At 50.9% G+C, this 17,781-nt stretch overlaps 1 protein-coding gene across 1 annotated transcript in view; it reads left to right on the top strand.

Annotated features, from left to right (window-relative positions):
• Ikzf1 (IKAROS family zinc finger 1 (Ikaros)) overlaps nucleotides 1-13,593 on the top strand; it is a 103,804-nt gene extending 90,211 nt beyond the window's left edge. The window contains exon 9 of the mRNA XM_013520618.1: nucleotides 13,341-13,593. Coding sequence (XP_013376072.1) covers nucleotides 13,341-13,384 — 44 coding nt within the window. The 3' untranslated portion in view covers nucleotides 13,385-13,593. The remainder of the gene's footprint in view (nucleotides 1-13,340) is intronic.
• The last annotated feature ends 4,188 nt before the right edge of the window (nucleotides 13,594-17,781 follow it).

Here is a 17,781-nt window from a genome sequence, read left to right as displayed (position 1 = left end):
ACTCCCTAAAAAAGACCCAGGCGTCCCAGGGACGCAGATCCTGGGTCCAGGACACTCAGGTCCCTCCAGCCCTACAGGGACCGGGGTGGGAGAGCCGGCCTCTAGGAGGAGCGGGGACAGGGGATTCTGCTGGGAAAGAGATGGGGGAAGCAGGAAGAGAATGAGATTGGGTGACCAGGGGCATGGAAGTACAAATAGAGGGGGACCCTAAACCCTAACTCTAACCCTATAGCAAGGTCCTGAAGGTGCAGTTGCAAGCAAAGCCACACTGCGACGGTAAGACCCCGCCCTAGCTGGGATGCCCCCAGGAGGCTGGTCCCCCAAGTCCCCGCTCACACTCGGGACACCACTTCACGTTGCGTTCTCCGCCACCCGGGGGTCTCTGTCCGGGCCCTGATGTTCACAGTGCAGAATAAAATCATCTGCGCGTTCCCGATAACTCGAGCTAGGAATGGAGAGTCTGGGAAGTTGAAAATAAAGTTCCCGCTGAGAGGGACACCCGCAGCCTCCAGCAGTGTGGGGCGTCCTCGGCATCGGGGTACATGGTGAGCTCAGAGTCCCCCCAGGGGTTCTGCAATCCAAAGGGGACGGCGGGACGAGGGCCCTGAAGACAGAGTAAACGCGGGAAGGCCGTCGGATGGCCGCAGTTCAGCCCGGCTGAGAAAGGCTGGCAAGGAGGCGGCAAGGGCGACAATGTGGGAACAAAGGCAGATGAGAGAGAACAAAAGCTTGAGTGGGCCGGGGGCCCGGGAGCCGCTGGGGGCGCAGAGGAGAGCGCGGGGCTCTGAGGGCAGGAAGGACGTGAGGACTGGGCCCACCCAGAGGAGAGGAGCTGAATCACAACCTCGGCGCTGACCGGCCAAGGAGAAACCCAAGAAGAGCAAAGCAGGGAGGAAGGGCCTGGACTTTCTCCCTCTGGGTGCAATCTCCAAGACCAGGCATTTCACAAAATGTGCAGCTGTATGCTCAGAGTCAGGAAGAGTAGCTGGGACCTAGGAGTGCTCAGTAAAAACCTGCTGTCCAGGGGGCTGGGGATTTAGCTCAGCGGCAAAAGCGTCTGCCTGGCAAGTGCAAGGTCGTGAGTTCGGTTCCCGGTACCGGAGAAAAACCAAAAACCAAAAAAAAAAAAAAAAAAACCTGCTGTCCAATAATCTGCTTAGGATAATTAGACCCAGTGTGCTGTAAGGAGGATTTCAGGTTAGAGCCCAGCCTGGGCCTCTTAGCATCTTAGTGAGACCCTGCCTCAAAATTAAAAATAAGTAAAGGGAGCTGGGAATGTAGCTCAATGCAAAGGTCCTGGGTTCAATCCCAGTACTGCAAAAGAAAAAAAAGTGCCCAGGACCCCGCACAGAACAGTGGTGATCAGGCAGGAGCAGCCACACAGGCGGAGGTGGCCTCTCACCCCGCCAGGCCTCCGCACCAGCCCTGGGCCTCAGCCGATGCTTCCGAAATGCCACACTGCGCTCAGGTTCCCCTCTGGAGGGAGGACGGCCCGCCCCCAGCCCCCACCTCCGACCAGGCCGACATCCCTTGACCTCTGTCCCGCAGCTGCTCGTGACAGGACGCCCTCCGTCCCCCACAGTGAGGTGCCTTCCCCGAGCATCAGGTGCGCGGCCCACACCCCTCCGCAGCCACGGCCGCAGCTCCTCCAGGGCAGGGGGCGCAGATGGGCCGGGAGACCCAGTGAACTGAGTCGGCAGGAGGGGAAGCAGATGTGCCCACCGAGGTCCCGCGCAGCCACCCCTGGGGGAGGAGATTTGCATAACAGGGATAATTTGGTAGCAGAACCGTCCCCTGCAGCGAACGGCCTGGATCTCGGTACAGCTCAGAGATTTCACTTCTTCTTTCCCGTTGTCTCAAACCAGCCCGAGGTGACGCTCAGGGTGTGAATTGTCCAGAGGTTTTTCTCCTTCTCCCTCATGACTCAGCCCTGGGCCTCCTCTCTCCGCCCTGCCACACCCCTGTGCCCCAGAGCCAGCCTCTGTCCCAGGGCCTGGTGGTGTCCGCTGTCCACGCCTCCCCCTGCCTGCACCTGACCGCGCGTCCTCTGCACATCATTCCGCGGCTTTCTGCCCGCACAGGCCCAGCTGCCCAGTGAGGAGGGTGAGCGGTGTCAGAGCCCCTGACTCGATTCCCCTTTCAGGGCCCTCCTCCCTGCCCACAGTAGGCACTGCCCTTCAGCGAACCCCCAGGTTCCTCCGCCACACCCACTTCCCACCTCTGAAAGCACCACAATTTCTGTTCCAAATGGCTTTAGGCTGGGTGTGGCGGCACAAACCCGTGGTTCCCCAGTTGCTCGGGAGGCTGAGGCAAGAGGATTGCAGGTTTGAGGCCAGCCTGGATGGTCCATGTGAGACCTTGTCTAAAAGGAAGAAACGCAAAAGAGCTGGGGATACAGCTCAATGCAAGGGCCTGGGTTTTCAACTCCAAGTGCCACCAAATAAAAGTAAATATTAGCTTTGTACTATTTCTCAGGGAAACAGCTGTGCCTTTATACCCACGGGTAGTGCTAATCAAACGAAGAGGTCCCCGGACCTGAGGGGTTATACTGAGCTGCTGCAGACCCTGGCAAGAGGCAAGGGCCCACCCTGGGACCCGCCCCCTAAGCCCCAGGCTCACGGCCTCACGTGGTGGTCGCCAGCCTGCCCCTAGCTGCCCCGTCAGGTCTGGTGTTCCTGCCTTGCTCCCACTGGGGCCCCACATGTCAGGCAAAGTCCGCCCTGACCTGGCCACTGGCCAACACAGAACCGCTGGCACCTGGGTTTGGGAGCTGTGACCTTGCCCTCTGTGTGTCTCCAGTGTGGCTCTCCGGGTCTGGGTGTTAAGTACCACCTCCTCCATCAGATGGTGAGCCCTGAGGCAGGAAGCAGGCCTGGGCAGATGGTGGGGGGGTGCACTCTGCACCCCTGACCCCCAGCCCGGCCATGGCTTTTCCTTTGAAGGATGCAGTGGGTGCTGAGCCTGGGCTCCCTGGAAGGATCCACTCCTTCTCCTGGCTCAGCCTGAGGACAGGCATGGGGGAGGCCCCCTGAGGGCCAAGGAGTTGGTGGGGTGGACGCTGGTGGGGTGCAGGGTGTCCTTTAGGAAGCCTTGGGGCTGGGGTGTAGCTCAGAGGTGGAGAACTTGCCAAGCATGCATGAGGCCTTGGAGTCAATTCCTGTACAAGAAGGAGGAAGAGGAGGAAGAGGAGGAAGAGGAGGAAGAGGAGGGGAAGGAAGGAGCAGGAGGAAAAGGGAGAGGAGGAGGACAAGGCTGTCACCACCTCCACCTCCGGGAGCTTCTTCTTTTTCACCTTAAGTGTATTTCCCCATCTCTGTGTGTCTGCATCGCTGCTCTGGAGCCAGGGGTGGTTCCACCTCACCAGCACCCATTCTCTGAGGATTCGGACAGAGACCTGAGAGGACTTCTGCTCTGTGCCCGGCACAGCCGCAGCGGAGGACAAAGGCTGGGACATCAGCAAGGGTCCCCAGTGGAGCTCCAGCTCCAGACGCTCTGCAGATGAGCCTGCATCCACAGCACAAAGCGCACGTCCACTGAGTCCTAAACAGCAGGCAGCTGAAAGCAGAACAGTGGAGTGGCACAAAATACTCAAAACTAGACAAGGTAGGAAAAATGAAGACAAAAGAAAAGGGGCTGCAGACGAGACAAGAAACACAAATAAGTGATATTAGTCTGTGTTTAAAAACATTCTCAGCCGGGGATATACCTCAGGGGCACAGCGCCTGCCTGGCAAGCACAAGGTTCTGAGTTTATAATTTCCAGTACCAAAAAAAAAGTAAGATTGAAAAGAAAAAATAAAAACACTTTCAGCACCAAAGGTTCGAACACACTGATTAAATGGCAGGCACTGTGAGAGTCGATCCCAGAAGACCACCCTGTAGATTATCTCCAAAATGCTCCTTTTAAACAAAGTCACATAGAGATTAGAAGGAAAGAGATGGAGAAAGAACTAGCATGCTTACATTAATGAAAGGAAAGAGGCACACTGATACGGATTTCAGACAGAGCAGGCACTGGAATAAGGAAAGTTATTGGGGTAAAGAGCTGCATGGCTCTTTGGAAATCATGGGAAAGGGTCCATATGACATGTACGTAGCTAACAACTGTGCTGCAAAACACATATGGCAAAAACTAGGTGACCCACAAGTAAAACAAGATGAATCCACCTTTACACACTCCATCAGACATTCTCAGCAAGCAGAAAATTTGTAAAAATGTCCTTGAGCTAAGAGGAATTATTTTGTCCAAGAAAAGTGGCAAGAAAATGTCAGGCAGAGAGGACAGCATGAACCCAGGCCCAGAGGCTTGGTCATGGGGTGCTGTGTTGATGAAGGCTGGCAGTGAGAGCTGGGCTGGGTGGGAGAGGTGCTGACCAGAGGAAGAAGCCAGCACCCCTCTCGCCAGGGTCTGGAAAGAAGCCAAGGATGCTCCCCATCCTGCCCTGAGTGCTGAGAAGTGTGGACACATGGCCCCTGGAGGGGGTGTAGCAGTGGGCATGAGCACTGATTTCAGGTAGTGAAACCAAGGCCCGGGAAGCAGAGCACCTCAGTCAAGGTCACAGAGAGTCACCCTCAAGCCACATTTCCTGAATCCCACTATGCGTATGCAGAAAGGGGAATGGGGCAAAAAGGCACAGGGAAAGCAGCACGAGTTTGCCCCCTCTCGGAGATGCATGATGACCTCGAGCGTCTAAAGAGCCCAAGACTGGGGATCTGGCTCAGTGGAAGAGTTCCTGCCTTGCATGCAGAAGGCCCTGAGTTTGATCTCCAGCACCACAAAAACAAAGCAAAATAAAGAGCCCAGGGAAGAACCAACTGGGTTTGCTGAATCCAGATTTCCGCATATGTATTTAGACCAAAGGTCCCGGTCACCCTTCTGTGTTATCTTCACTTTGGAGACAGAGTTCCAGAGGCCAAGCCAGGGCCACGGTATGGCCCCAAGAGCCTGTGCCCAGCTCCGTCTGCCCTACTGTTCCCAGGGTACTGAGGTCCCCAGAGTGTCTCTCACTTCCTGCCATGCTGGGAGAAAACGTCAGCTCTCCTCACAGGGCACCATGACGGGCGTTGGTGTGAGCTGGTGCCCTGGAATCTGTTCCTTCTGGGGGCCGGCTGGTGTCTCTCCTGGCTTCTTGGACTTCGTCTTTCCGTGAGGGTGAAACTGGCTGGGGTGGGCACCCACCTGTCTGTTGCCCGCAGTAGGGAAGAGGGGACCAGGGCATGGAGCTGGGGCCAGAGGCTCACGGTCCACGGCAGGGAACAGACACAGAGCTATCTCTTCCTCGGCCTGCGTCTAGACGTGACACCGACAGCAAAGACCTGAACCAGGACCTGGACAATTCAGAGCAGGTCCTACGCAGCTGGGCTGACCACACAGAACGTACCAGTGCACCAGTTCCATGTGCTTTTACCTAGTTGGGGTGTTGGAGAGAAACAGTACGAGACGTGCTACTCAGCTTTGCACTGCTGGGACAAAGAACCCGATGCCTACAGCTTCAAGGAGGGGAGGCTCGCTTCTGGCTCACAGTCCACAGGTTTTGGTTCCTGATTAGCTGTTTGCAAGGAAGAATGCGCCGGAAGGTCGTAGGGAAGGGCAGCTGATAACCTCACGGCAGCTGGGAGCAGAAAGCAGAGAGCAGAGAGCAGAGAAGAGCCAAAGGGAGGGCTGGGGACAGGACAGACCCTGCAGGCCCGCCTGCTGATCAGCCCGTGCACTGTGAACTCATGGAGGGGTTTGTCCACTTGAGGACGTTAGAGTCCTCAGCTCCATTCAGTTCTTTGGATCCCAGCAGCTAAATCTGGATCACAGTGAGGCTTTGGGGGGATGTTCTGGACCCCAAGCCTAACAGACACGTTTATTGAGCTTAGTAAGAAGGAAAGAAACTGTATTTATAAGCTGAGCGCATTCTCATGAGGTTTGGTTCACAAATATGGAAGCCACAGGCTCACACAGGACTCCTCATCTTCCCAGAGCCAGACGACAGGCAGGAAGGTACAATTTACAACAGGAGGACAAGCACCGCATATAATATCCAGGTAATATCAGGCAATCTTATAGGTGATATTTTAAGGGGATACTGAGGTAATCATATGTTATTTTCATATTAGAGAAGAAAAAGTGTCAGTGAAGCTAATAAATTATGTTTCCAAGTATATGCCCTGGGGTTAATACCTGTAGTTATATCTACATTGTTGTTTGACAGTGTGCAGACTTTTCAGCGTAGATTCAAACGTCGCAAACCACGAGGAAGAACCCACAAAACTGTTCTGTTTGGGGGACGTAAAACCTACTTACAGGGCTGCATGAAGGACAGTTGCCGGGAGGGAGGAGGAGAGTTCTGGGAGAGAGGAACATGATGAAGGAATCTGACAGTGCCGTGCCACGTGCAGAGGAGTGTGCTGATGTATTTCTGTGGGGTGTGAAGGCTCCGACGCGGACCTCTGTGGTGTGTGCCCTGTTTAACGACAGAAACGGCAAAGTGCTGAGCAGGGTGGGGCTGGTAGTCAAGATGGAACATCAGATGTAGCAGAAGTAATATTTTGGGTGAAAAAAAAGCAGAGAAAAAACATTTGACACCCTGCACCTGTCAGTAGGCAGGGATCATTCTCAGCGTCTTAGCCAGGGGCCAACAGAGTCACAGCTCAAGATGCCCCTGTTCATCTTCCCGGGGAAGGGAGGCTCTCAAACTGAAAAAGATCTTCCTCAGTAGAACCTGTCACCTCGCATTACACGAAATCTTTCACCCAACCTTTGGCGAAAGCTCATCCTCCCCTGCTCATGGAAATTGCCACATGGTAAAAAGCAAGTTCATAAAGCTGCAAGTGGAGAGATTTCCGAACAGCTAGTGAGAAATTTTGAATATTCCCCACACATTTTATGATAAATGTCTCAGATGATGTTTTGCCATCACCCTGATGTAACTGACACACGTTATATACACAGACTGAGATGTTACCCATCTGTGTGTACAGTCACTCTGTGTAGACTAAAAATATACATGTTTCAATTTTTTAGAAAGCTTGGACGCCTTGCAACGTTCTGCTGGATACCCCATAAGGAATAATAACTGCTTAACTCAGCACACAGTAGGTTTGCTATTAAATGTTCATGAATAATTGCAGTCCTCTCACTGCACATCCTAAAACCAGTCTTTCTGTTGCTCTAAACACTCCCTAATGCATACAGTGGCTGCAGACCAAGTCAGAATAAATGCAGGGCTTTAATTCCTTTCTGACATCCAAGATGGTAAGAAACTACAGACCTATAGGTGCCAGCCTCCAGCAGCTTTTCGGAGGTAGACTTCACTGCCAGCCCTTCCTTATATAGGCTCTGGTCCCAGGAATCAACTTCCTTTCCCACTGCCTAGTTCAACAGAATATTCCTCCCAGGACACACATGAACAGCAAACCACAGAATGAATATATTTATGGGCCAGATATTTAGGAAAAAAATACTGCAATGGCATCACTGACCACAGTCTCATGACAAAGGAATTACTGTCCTCACACCTTAGAAAGACGAGCCTCACAGAGTCAGGGACCCCACTTGAGGGAAGCCACACCTCTCACACACACACCCGGCACCCCACAGGCAGCTCAGTCACTGGCCCTGTGAGCAGGGCTTCAGGCCTAGTGGGGTTATGTTGAACAACCAACACAGGTCAACCTCTTAGCCTGGAGGTAAGCTGGTCCTTGGTGCACACGGAATACACACTCCCCGTATCAGCGTATGGGGAAGAGAGCAGAGAGTACCTGGAGAGGAGCGCCTGCTAGATGCAAGCCGAAATCCTACTTCCTGACTCTTCCTCCAGAGAAACGGAGCATTCGCTCCACACCCAGAACACCCAGATGTCAGAACACTGGGCAGTTGCCATCCACACAAAAGGTCTAAGTAGAGCAGTGCTGCACCATAGGCACTAAGCATGGTTGGTTATTTAAATTTAAGTTAACTGAAACTGAAGAGAACATCCAGTCCCAAAGTTGCAAGCACTGCGAGTGTTCTGCAGGCTGGACGCGGCCGTGGCCACCATATTGAATTGCGCCGATGAAGACCGTTTCCACCTTTAGGGTGACCCCTTCGGGCAGTGCTCGTGGGGTTATGTGGGTGCCCGCCTCACTCCTCAGGGGCCTCCATTTCTGGCACAGTGCTGCGCCCAGGATGTGGGGAGATGCCTGTCAAGCATGAACTCCCTCCCCCAAGCAAGCCATGCCCTCCCAACACATCTATCTCCCAGTGAAGCCTGCCCTAGGGCACTGAGCTCCGAAGGCTGCCTTCAGTATTCAAAATTTACAGCAACTTTCACTTCTCCTTGGTGACCAGGCCCTTCACTCTGGCTGGGAGGGAAATGGCATTTGCCTAAGGACGTGTGCTTTTAGAATGTACTGGTCCCACTGGTCCCTTCCAAGGTGCTGGCTGACATGCCCGCTCTTTTCCGTCCATGCCGGGGTGCCCCCGGGATGCTTCCGACTTCCACCCCATCTCCCTGGGACTCTGTGCCCTGGTGTGTTCCTCTGACCTCCAGTCCCCTCCTGCGAGTTAGCAACCTGCAAAACAGAAACTGTGATGAGCAGTATCGGGAGGGTGGGATTTCCAGCAAATAGGGAAGGACTCGCTACGCCCTGCTGGTCAGTTCTTGCAGGATCATCCTCCTCTCAGGAGAAAAAGAGGAAAAAAAGGCAAATCACTTTCCTCTTGCTTCTGCTTCTCCTAAATAAACTGCTTGCCTAATTTCCTTTGCAGTTAGAGAAATGTTCCTTGTGAAAGCCACTATTTCCACACATTCACACACTGCGGATTCTGGGCTCCAGGATGCATTTGCATTCCCAGGCCGCTGTCCCAGCAGTGTAAGCTGCCCTTGCGCCTCTGCTCAAAGACAAACCCCAGTGGAGCCAGGCTGGCCGGGGCCACCAGCTCCTTCTAGCCGTGTGTGCTCACCACTCCTGGACCCCAGGGTGGGCAGGGTGCGCTCTGGAAGGCTCCATCTAAATGCTGAGAACGTTGTAGCACAGCTGGGACCTTGCCGGCCTACCCAAGCCCCTTAGCAGGCAGGCAACCCTGGACCCTGAGGCAAAATACAGGATTTGAGAAAGCTCAACCAGGGCTGAGCTTCAGGGCTGCTTGAGTCAAGCACGCTCCCCAACCCCAGCCTGGGCTCGGATATCTTGTGTGTGTGTTGGGGTGCTGGTGGGAGCCCACGCAGGTAATAACTCAGCCTCACCTGCTCTCCTTTGTACAAACAGAGACTCCCAAACCACTCAGTCTAAAAGGACTAGGACCCTTCCGACTACCAAAAAGACTGTCAGTGCGAAGGAAGCATTTGCAAAATGCCCAGCGACGTATTCACCTCCCGGCAGAGCACCGTTGAGTGTGACAGCCGTTCTCTGTGCTGAGCACTCATGCACAACTGGCAGAGAGCAGAAATCTCAGAAACGTGTGGGTGAGGAGCTACCGCCACTCTCTCCTCAGCGCCACCCTCTCCTGGAGTTTGGTTGACCCAGGACCAAAGAGCTCACTTAAAAGGGATTCATGTCAATTTTCACAGTGGTAGAAACAAGCATCAGAAACCCGGTGCTGTTGGAAATCTCCCTAGTAACAAACACAGGCCAGGGCATCTTGAAAGTCCAGTTCATTAAGTCTAAAAATTTTTTTAAATCTAAGTGTATGAAAATAGTCAAAAATGGGCTTATAAATGTGAGGCTTATAGCAAATCAAGAAACTGAGTCTTGCTAATATCTGAGCCGGGATTCCTTCCAAATGGGATCAAAACTCAAAGTACTTCCCAGAGAGAGAGGCGGGTCGGGGAGAGGGAGCTGCCGGCACTCCCAGCCTTGGCAGAGCCCTGGGGAATGTGAGGAACGCTCTCCCCCTAGTGGTGGAGGGCCGCAGGACCGCAGGGACCAGATGTTGCTCCAGGAAGGAAACTCGATCCACACCTGTGGGGAGGAGAGACCGAGCCCAGGGAAGCTGGGGCCTTCCGCTGGTCGCTGCCACGTTAAAGGTAAACACAGGTTTGCCACGGCGTGCAAGTGTTTTATCGGCATCCTTAGCTTCTGGCTTAATTTTGAAGTTACACTGAAAATCAGTTTGTGGTGATTTTATAATCTCCGTTACCAACGAGAGCAGGGATCCCTCCCGCCCCAGAGGCGGGTGGTGCCAGCCTGACTCTGCGGCCTGGAGCTGCCTGCCTCGGTGGATGCTCCTGGTCTGGTCCCCTCCTCGGGGTGCTGCCCTACATCCTTGTGTTCAGCCCTGGCTGGAAGCAGTGTTAGGGAAGACGCTGCAAGAAGATTCTCCAATGCCGCTCCCGGCCACCTCCCCAGGATGAGGCCGCCCTGTGGAGTTGTATGACAGAGAATACCCACTGCACGCTGGGAGACTGAGCTCCATCCCAGCCCTGGGGAATTTGGGCTGGGTAAGCTGGGGCGTAGTGCCAACTGCCGGCAGGCAGCCACAGGTTCCTACAGGAAGTTGGCAAGTACAAATCCCTGCCTGAAAGGTGGCTATGGAACTGCGGGGCATCACACTCAGGGACACAGAAGACCCCAAGGAAAGGCAGCTTCAGTGCTATTTAGGCCCTGTCACCTGATCATCCAATTAACCTGGAAATGAGACAGCTCAGCTTTCAGACCGGGAGCATCCTGGCACCGGCTGGCGTGGCTGGCACTAAACCACCTTCTTAAGCATTTCTCTACCACATCTCTAGCAAATGGGCGCTGTTCCAGGAGAAGTCTTTATTGCTCTCATGATGGATTGCTTGTATTTTTGAATTAGCAACTCAATCGTTATAAATCAACCAGCACTATTTATACCAGTTCTGTTTGTAATAGTCAAACATTAGAAGTACCCAGACACCCACCGGTACTAATGGATGAAAAACTGTGACACATATACACCACAGATTTGTAGTCATCAAGGAAAAGGAATAAAATACTGACACCTGAGCCCATGTGCATGCGCTGCAAAGTAACTACATTTTCTTGAAAAAACCAGACAAAGGAAGATATACTGTAGGATTCCATGTATGCAAAATTCTCATAAATGCAGACTGACGTCTAAGAAGCAGCTCGGTGGCCGCCTGGTGTTGGAGGCCTGCAGCTGAAAGCGGTAAGCGGGAGGGATTACACAAGGGCACAAAGAAACGGGGAATTCTGACGGGTGCTTTTTTTTTTTTATCACAGCAATGGTTTTGCCTGTGTATGCATTTCTTAAAAGTGATCAAATTATACACTTCAAACCTTTGCAGCTTACCGTATTTCAACTATATACTTCAGTAAAGCCATTCAAAAATTAAGGTATCTATGATGAAATTATTTTGCAACTGCATCTTATTTTTGAGAGATTTTGTAAGAATCTTTCTGGAATCCACAAAGGCCTGCGGAGCTGATTCACTGAGTACCCCCTGCTCTGGCGCCAAAGCCTCTTCCAAAATTCATGTTGAACTTTAGCTGCCACTGTGATGGTAGTCAGAGCGGGGCCCTGTAAGAGGTGATCGGTTCCTCAGGGCTCCTCCTTCAGCCCTGGGTTGATTCTGATATCTTGGGAGCGGGTTACTGATGAACTCTGATTTGCCCCAGCCACCACTATGAAGTCCCTTCCTCCATGGCGTAAGGAAGCTAGAAAGCCCTCCTTAGAGGTGGGTCTTCAGTCTTGGACTTCCAGCCTTCAGAACTATGAAACATGGGCATGCCCCACCTGCAGTGCACCACCTGCCAACTCCAAGCCAGCCCCATGGTTTACTTCGCCTTGGCATGGACAGCAGAGGAGTAGACTCATTGACCAACCTGATCCTGGACAAGAACATCTAGGGAGAGAAGGTAAGCTTGGAGGGCAGCAGAGAAGACAAGGACTAGCAGCTTCTGGGATTCCAGGCCAACCCTCCCAAAGTGACTGGGTGAGAGACAACCACGGCACAGGTCCCACCCTGCACAGGGAGAAACCAGGCCTGGCAAGAATTGACATTAATCCAACATTGTGCTTAAATCCTGGTCCCATAGCCTACATCCAGCAGAGACCAGAGTGCTGACTGTTTTTCCCATCAACCAGCTTGAGCGAAAACATGCCTCAACTTTGGTGGTTATTACCACAGTCTGGGGCGAATGGACAGAGAGGCCTCCAGTGCAGGGCGGGCACCTCACAAACCCATGGGCTTTAGAGCCAGGCAGAGAAAATCATGGCTGGCTGGATTCTAAGACTGCGCATCCTGAAAAGAAACTACCTATTTAAAAACACAGAGGAATTTTTGACTCGATTTTTAAATTTTTCTGTTATTTCTAGCTTTCCTTAATAATTAATTCCCTTAATGGGGGGAGGGGCAACATTTCAGGAATTTTCTTTTTTCTTCTCCTTTTCTCTTACTTTCTTTTCTCTCTTTGTTCTTTTCCTCTTCAATTTTCTTTCTCTTCCTCCTCCTCTTCTTCCTCCTCCTCTTTCTTTTTCCTGTATTTTACTCAGTTTTTCTTATTTCTTGTTTTTCGTGGTGATCCTTTTCTATGACTGTTTTCTAATATTATTACTTTCCTTTTTGTGGTGGTTTGACAACTGGTGGTCAGCTGAACTTAACAAGCATGGTGCTGGGTGTGGGAGGCCCACCTGAGGGATGTGGCCAGCAGCATAAGGGGCAGAACTGGAGAAGAATAGAGGCTGTTGAGAACTGGTAGAAGCTGTTGGAAGCTGTTGAAAAAGCTGTAAGGAGCTGTTGGTTTTCTTAGTGGAGCTTGTCATGCTGGTTTTCCTGATGAACTTGGCTGTTCCTATTGTCCAAGGAGCTCGGGACCTTGTCCTGAGAATGGCTTCAGTTCCCTTTGGGGGAGCTCTGGTCCTCACTCAGAGCATCGCTTCCTGGCTCTGGGAGTGTGGGGGAGATGGTGCACTGCTCAGTTTCCTGGATAAGCTTGTTGTGTTGGTTTTCCTGATGGGACCTCAGATTTCCTTATCATCAGAGGAGCTCAGGACCTCACTGTCACTGAGGATGGCTGTGGTACTTTTGCGGGGAGCTCTGGTTCTTATTTGAGCATTGCTTCCTGGCTCCAGTGCAGATCCCTCAGCCTGCTAACACAGATCCTTCATCCCACTGGCACAGACTTCCTAGATTCCACCACTGACCTTTGGGCTTTCCCAGGGCAGATCCATGAAACAGGCCTGCATGAGACATTGTCATGGGCTCTAGGCCTCCAGTTGGACTCATGGGAGGTATTTTTATGGGCTCTAGGTCTTCAGCTGGACTCATGCAGGACGTTTCTGTGGGATCCAGGCCCTCAGCTGGATTCTTTGGTCTCTCGTGTGTGCACAGACTTCCTGCACTCTCTTATATATGATTCTTGTATGTTTCCTGGCTTCTGTCACAGATCCATGGCCTCCTGAAGCACACTTGCACAGGACCCTGCAGTGAGCTCCAGACCTCCAACTGAACCTTTCAGTCTCCAGAGTGCACACACCCTCTGTATGCTGCTTCATCCAATTCTGGGGGGTGGGGGAATCGTAAGCCAATCCTGTAATTCCTTATACATTTGTATATCTTGTGTTCTATTTGTCTCTCTAGTAAACCCTGACTGATACACCCAGGTATCTATGAATAAGAAAGTAAATAAAGTAGGTCTGTTCATACAATGAAGAAAAAGTAAAACACAGTGACAAAAAATAAACTACTGTTACAGCAGCTCTGAAAAGTCTCAAAAACATTATATTGCATGGAAGAAGAGAACATAGTGTTAGATGCCATTTACATGAAGTTCTAGGACAGGCCAATGTACTCTGGTGGGAGAAAAATAAGAACAGCTGTTTTCTCTGTTGGCAAGCACGTCCATATGCTGAACCCGAATCACTAGCACAGTGCTGTATCAACAGGAGTGGCCTTTGAGAGGAGATGAGGTCGTGAGAGCAGAGCCCGCATAAAAGAGAAATGGAGCTGGGTGGGGTGTACAAAAAAGAGACAGATGGAGGGAAGATGAAAAAAATGAAGATGCATTACTAGCACATACCAGCGCTACACAAGGAATGTAAACACTGTACTGCTAACATGTGCTGATAAAAAATAAAACCAAAAGAACTGAAAAATAAATGTACTTTCTGTATAAAGTGCTGAGATCGTGTGATGGCAGCAGAAGGCAGACTCAGGCCTCACCGTGTCTCCAGGGAATACTCGCTACTTGCCACGCACAGGAGGGTGAAGCCCTGGATTAGGCAGCTGGTCTGGACACACAGACCCTGATGTGCTGGTCAAACCTAGGATAGGTTTTCAGTTTTAACTTTTATTTACTTAATTACTGAGTGGTGGCTCACTTCAGTTTAGTATGCTTTTAAAATATATACAGTCCCCAATGGCAGGTGTGCAAAAAAGACCACGTCTTTTCATTCTTCCTTTTTTTCTTTCCTAATGAGTCATATTAGTTTTATGTCCAGGTCTTGTCTTGTTAAACTGGCAGAGACTCAGTCGTCCTGGGGGTTCCACTTCCGGTTCCAAGCTCCGGGGCTCACACTGTGCCAGGCATCTGAGAGGCCCCTGCTGCACCTCCCTCGCCCACCCTGACGTCCCTTCCTCTGCTCCCTCATGCCCCGTGGGCTCTTTTGTTCCGGGTCATGTTGAGTGAGGATCCCTGATGCAGTGAAGTCCTGTGATTGTCCTAGTGATATAGGAAAAATGTAACTCCTGACCCACTGGATGTCACACTCGCAGAGTTCGTGGCCTCTCATCATTGAGGAATGAAGTTGCGAACCAGAGGAAGAAATAGCAGAGTTTTATTAGGAATAGGGGGAAGAAGAATGGCTCCTGGATGCCCAGGGGGGGTCTCCAGTGATGGCCACAGAGGCCCTCTGTCAGGGTGATTTACACAGCAAAATCACAACATGGGTCAAACTGCCATCAACTTTTAGGATTGTAAATATAGTGGCTTAGTTCATATTAATCCAATAAAGAAACAAGTCACAGCCAGGCGTGGTGGCGTACGCCTGTAATCCTAGCACTCGGGAGGCTGAGGCAGGAGGATCGTTGAGAGTTCGAGACCAACCTGGGCTACAAAGTAAGCTCAAGGCTGGCCTGAACTGCATAGTGAGACCCTGTCTCAAAAAGACCAAAAAAAAAAAAAAAAACAGAAAGAAAGAAAAAAGAAAAGAAAAAAGAAACAAGTCACGGAGAAAGGGTACATGGAGAGAACAAAGGCATTCGGGGAAGGGATGGGTCCAGAAGTTATACTCACCCATTTGAGCAACTGATGCCTATCTGGACTTACTGGACCAAGAGATGCTAATTGCAGTATAATTTCAAGTTACTGTTTATCTCTCAGGGAAACATGCAGGCCTACCCATTCTCTTTCTCCACAATTCAATTCTGATACCTTTATTTTTGTGCTGCCTCCTGTGAGGTACCAGTCCCTCTGACTATATATAAATTTCTATCTAACTTAGCTACCTATACTTTTTGGGTGTTGCCTAAAAGCTACCACAGTGGAGATCTCTCTCTCTCTCTCTCTCCCCCCCGCTGCTCTCTTTTCTCCCTTCCTCCTCCTTTTTCTCTCTATCTCTTCCCACCTGTCCAGGGAAGGATGGTTTTGGTCTGCAGGGAACCCTTCCCCCTCTCCATATTTTATCCATGCACCATCTCCCCTTCACACCTTACTAGATTTAAGAAGTCCGCCTCATGCATTCTTCCTGGCAAAAAACTACAGACTTAGTTACCTGCTATGAGCAGGGAGAGAAGAAAAGGGAGGGGAAAGTAAGTGAACATCTTTCTTTTACATATTTAAGAAAATACAATTAAAAAACCAACATCAGGCTAATGTTAAAACAGATGGTGCAGATGAAGCAAACAGACACACACACACACACACACACACACACACACACACACGGGTTCTAAGCTCCCTGATAAATATGCCTGGTTCACAGCTTCTTCATGCGGGAGAACGAGGCATGAAGAATCCTTGAGAGGAAAACTTTTCTCCTTGGAACTTCAAGTAAAAGGCCTTGAGTGTCTGTGACACACTACACAACACATCACCTGGAGAACATTTGGTTTTGAAGCCCAGAACCCATGCCAAAGCAACGAAGACAGGCTTCCAGGAAAGGCCTGGGAATCTGTGTTTGCAAAGCCTCCCGGGCACCGCCAGGGCCAGAGCCCTTGACATATGTGAATGATGTGGTGGGCTGTGCCTTCGGGTTCTCCTGGCAGGCTTCTCAGAGCTCTTCCTTTAAGTCCTCCAAGGTAAATAAGTGCAAGGTCTGATGTGGAAGCGGAACCTAGAGATCTGGTTTGAAACAGCTTGAACCTCAGGCTGAATCAGTGGTATGATTATTAGAGCCAAGTTACCAAGTATCTCATCGGTAGGGCGGGGATAGTAATCATTACGAAAAGTTATCCAGAATGTGGAACAGACAAAGAATGACTGTGCTTTTTTAATCCTGGGATGCAGTCCACAGGCCCATCCAAGGATTATTTAACTCTAGGAGAATCTATTCTTGAATAACAGAGAGTAGCTATTACTGTTGATGCAGCCCTAGATTCTACAAAGTGATCTGTTCACTTGTGTATTTTGTCCTGGAGAGATACAAATGTTTTTCTCCCCCAAAACTGAAGATAATCCTAACTTATGTCTTCATGGTCATAAGGACATTGACAAGTTTGGTGCCTAAATCAACAAGCCCATGACATCCTTTCCTTCCCTGGCCACATACATACACTCAGCCTACTGAATACTCTTCACATCAGCTTCACATCTTGCTGGTTTCCTCATCAACTTGGCAAATATATTTCACAAGTCCTTACCACGTATGGGTATGGTGGATTGAATAGTGTTCCCAAAATTCCTGTTCATCTGGGACCCTCAAGTGTGGTTTTATTTGAAATAGGGTCTTGGGGGCTGTAAATGAAAGATCTCAAGAGAATGTTGAACTGGAGTTAGGATGGATCTGAAACAGAAAGACTCGTGTCTCCATGGGAATAGGAAACAACATGGAGAGACTCAGAAACTTGAGAGGAGGAGGCCATGCACAGACTGGGGTAGAGATTGGGACGGTGCTGCTGTAAGCCAAGGAACCACTGGAGGCTTGAGAAGGTGGAAGAGGCCAGAGACAGACTCTCCTGGAACCTGAACCTCGAAAGTGAGCACAGCCCTGCTAACACCCCAACTGCTGGGTGTGGGAGGCCACCTGAGGATTATTGCTGGCAGCATAAGAGGCAGAGCTGGAGAAGAAGAAAAAAGTCTGTAGGGAGCTGGTAGAAGCTGTTGGGAGCTGAGAGAGGCTGTGAGGAGCTGTTGGTTCTCCTGGAGGCGCTTGTCATGCTGGCTTTCCTGATGAAATCGCCTGTCCTCATCGTTCCAGGAACTGTCTCTGAGAATGGCTTCAGTTCACTTTGGGGGAGCTCTGGTCCTCACTCTGAGCCTTGCTTCCTGGCTCCAGAGGAGAAGATGGTGCACTGCTCAGTCTCCTGAAGAAGCTTGTCACAGCTTCCTTGATGGGAACTCTGCTTCCTTCATCAGCGGAGGAACTTGGGACCTCAGTGTTGCTGAGGATGGCTGTGGTACCTTTCAGGGGAGCTCTGGTTCTTACTTTGAGCATCACTTTCTGGCTCCAGTTCAGATCCCTCAGCCTGCTAGCACAGATCCTTCATCCCACTGGCACAGACTTTCTGGCTTCCACCACTGATTTTTGGGCCTTCCCAGAGCAGATACATGAAACAGGCCTGCAAGAGATATTGTTATAGGCTCTAGGTCTCCAGTTGGACTCGTGGGAGGCATTGTTATGGGCTCTAGATCTTCAGCTGGACTCATGCAGGACATTGTTGTGCGATCC

This window comes from Chinchilla lanigera, unplaced genomic scaffold, assembly GCF_000276665.1.
Source record: "Chinchilla lanigera isolate Chin_1 unplaced genomic scaffold, ChiLan1.0 scaffold00055, whole genome shotgun sequence".
NCBI lineage: Eukaryota > Metazoa > Chordata > Mammalia > Rodentia > Chinchillidae > Chinchilla > Chinchilla lanigera.
Note: the sequence above shows the minus strand (reverse complement) of the source record. Positions and strands in the feature narration are given on the sequence as shown.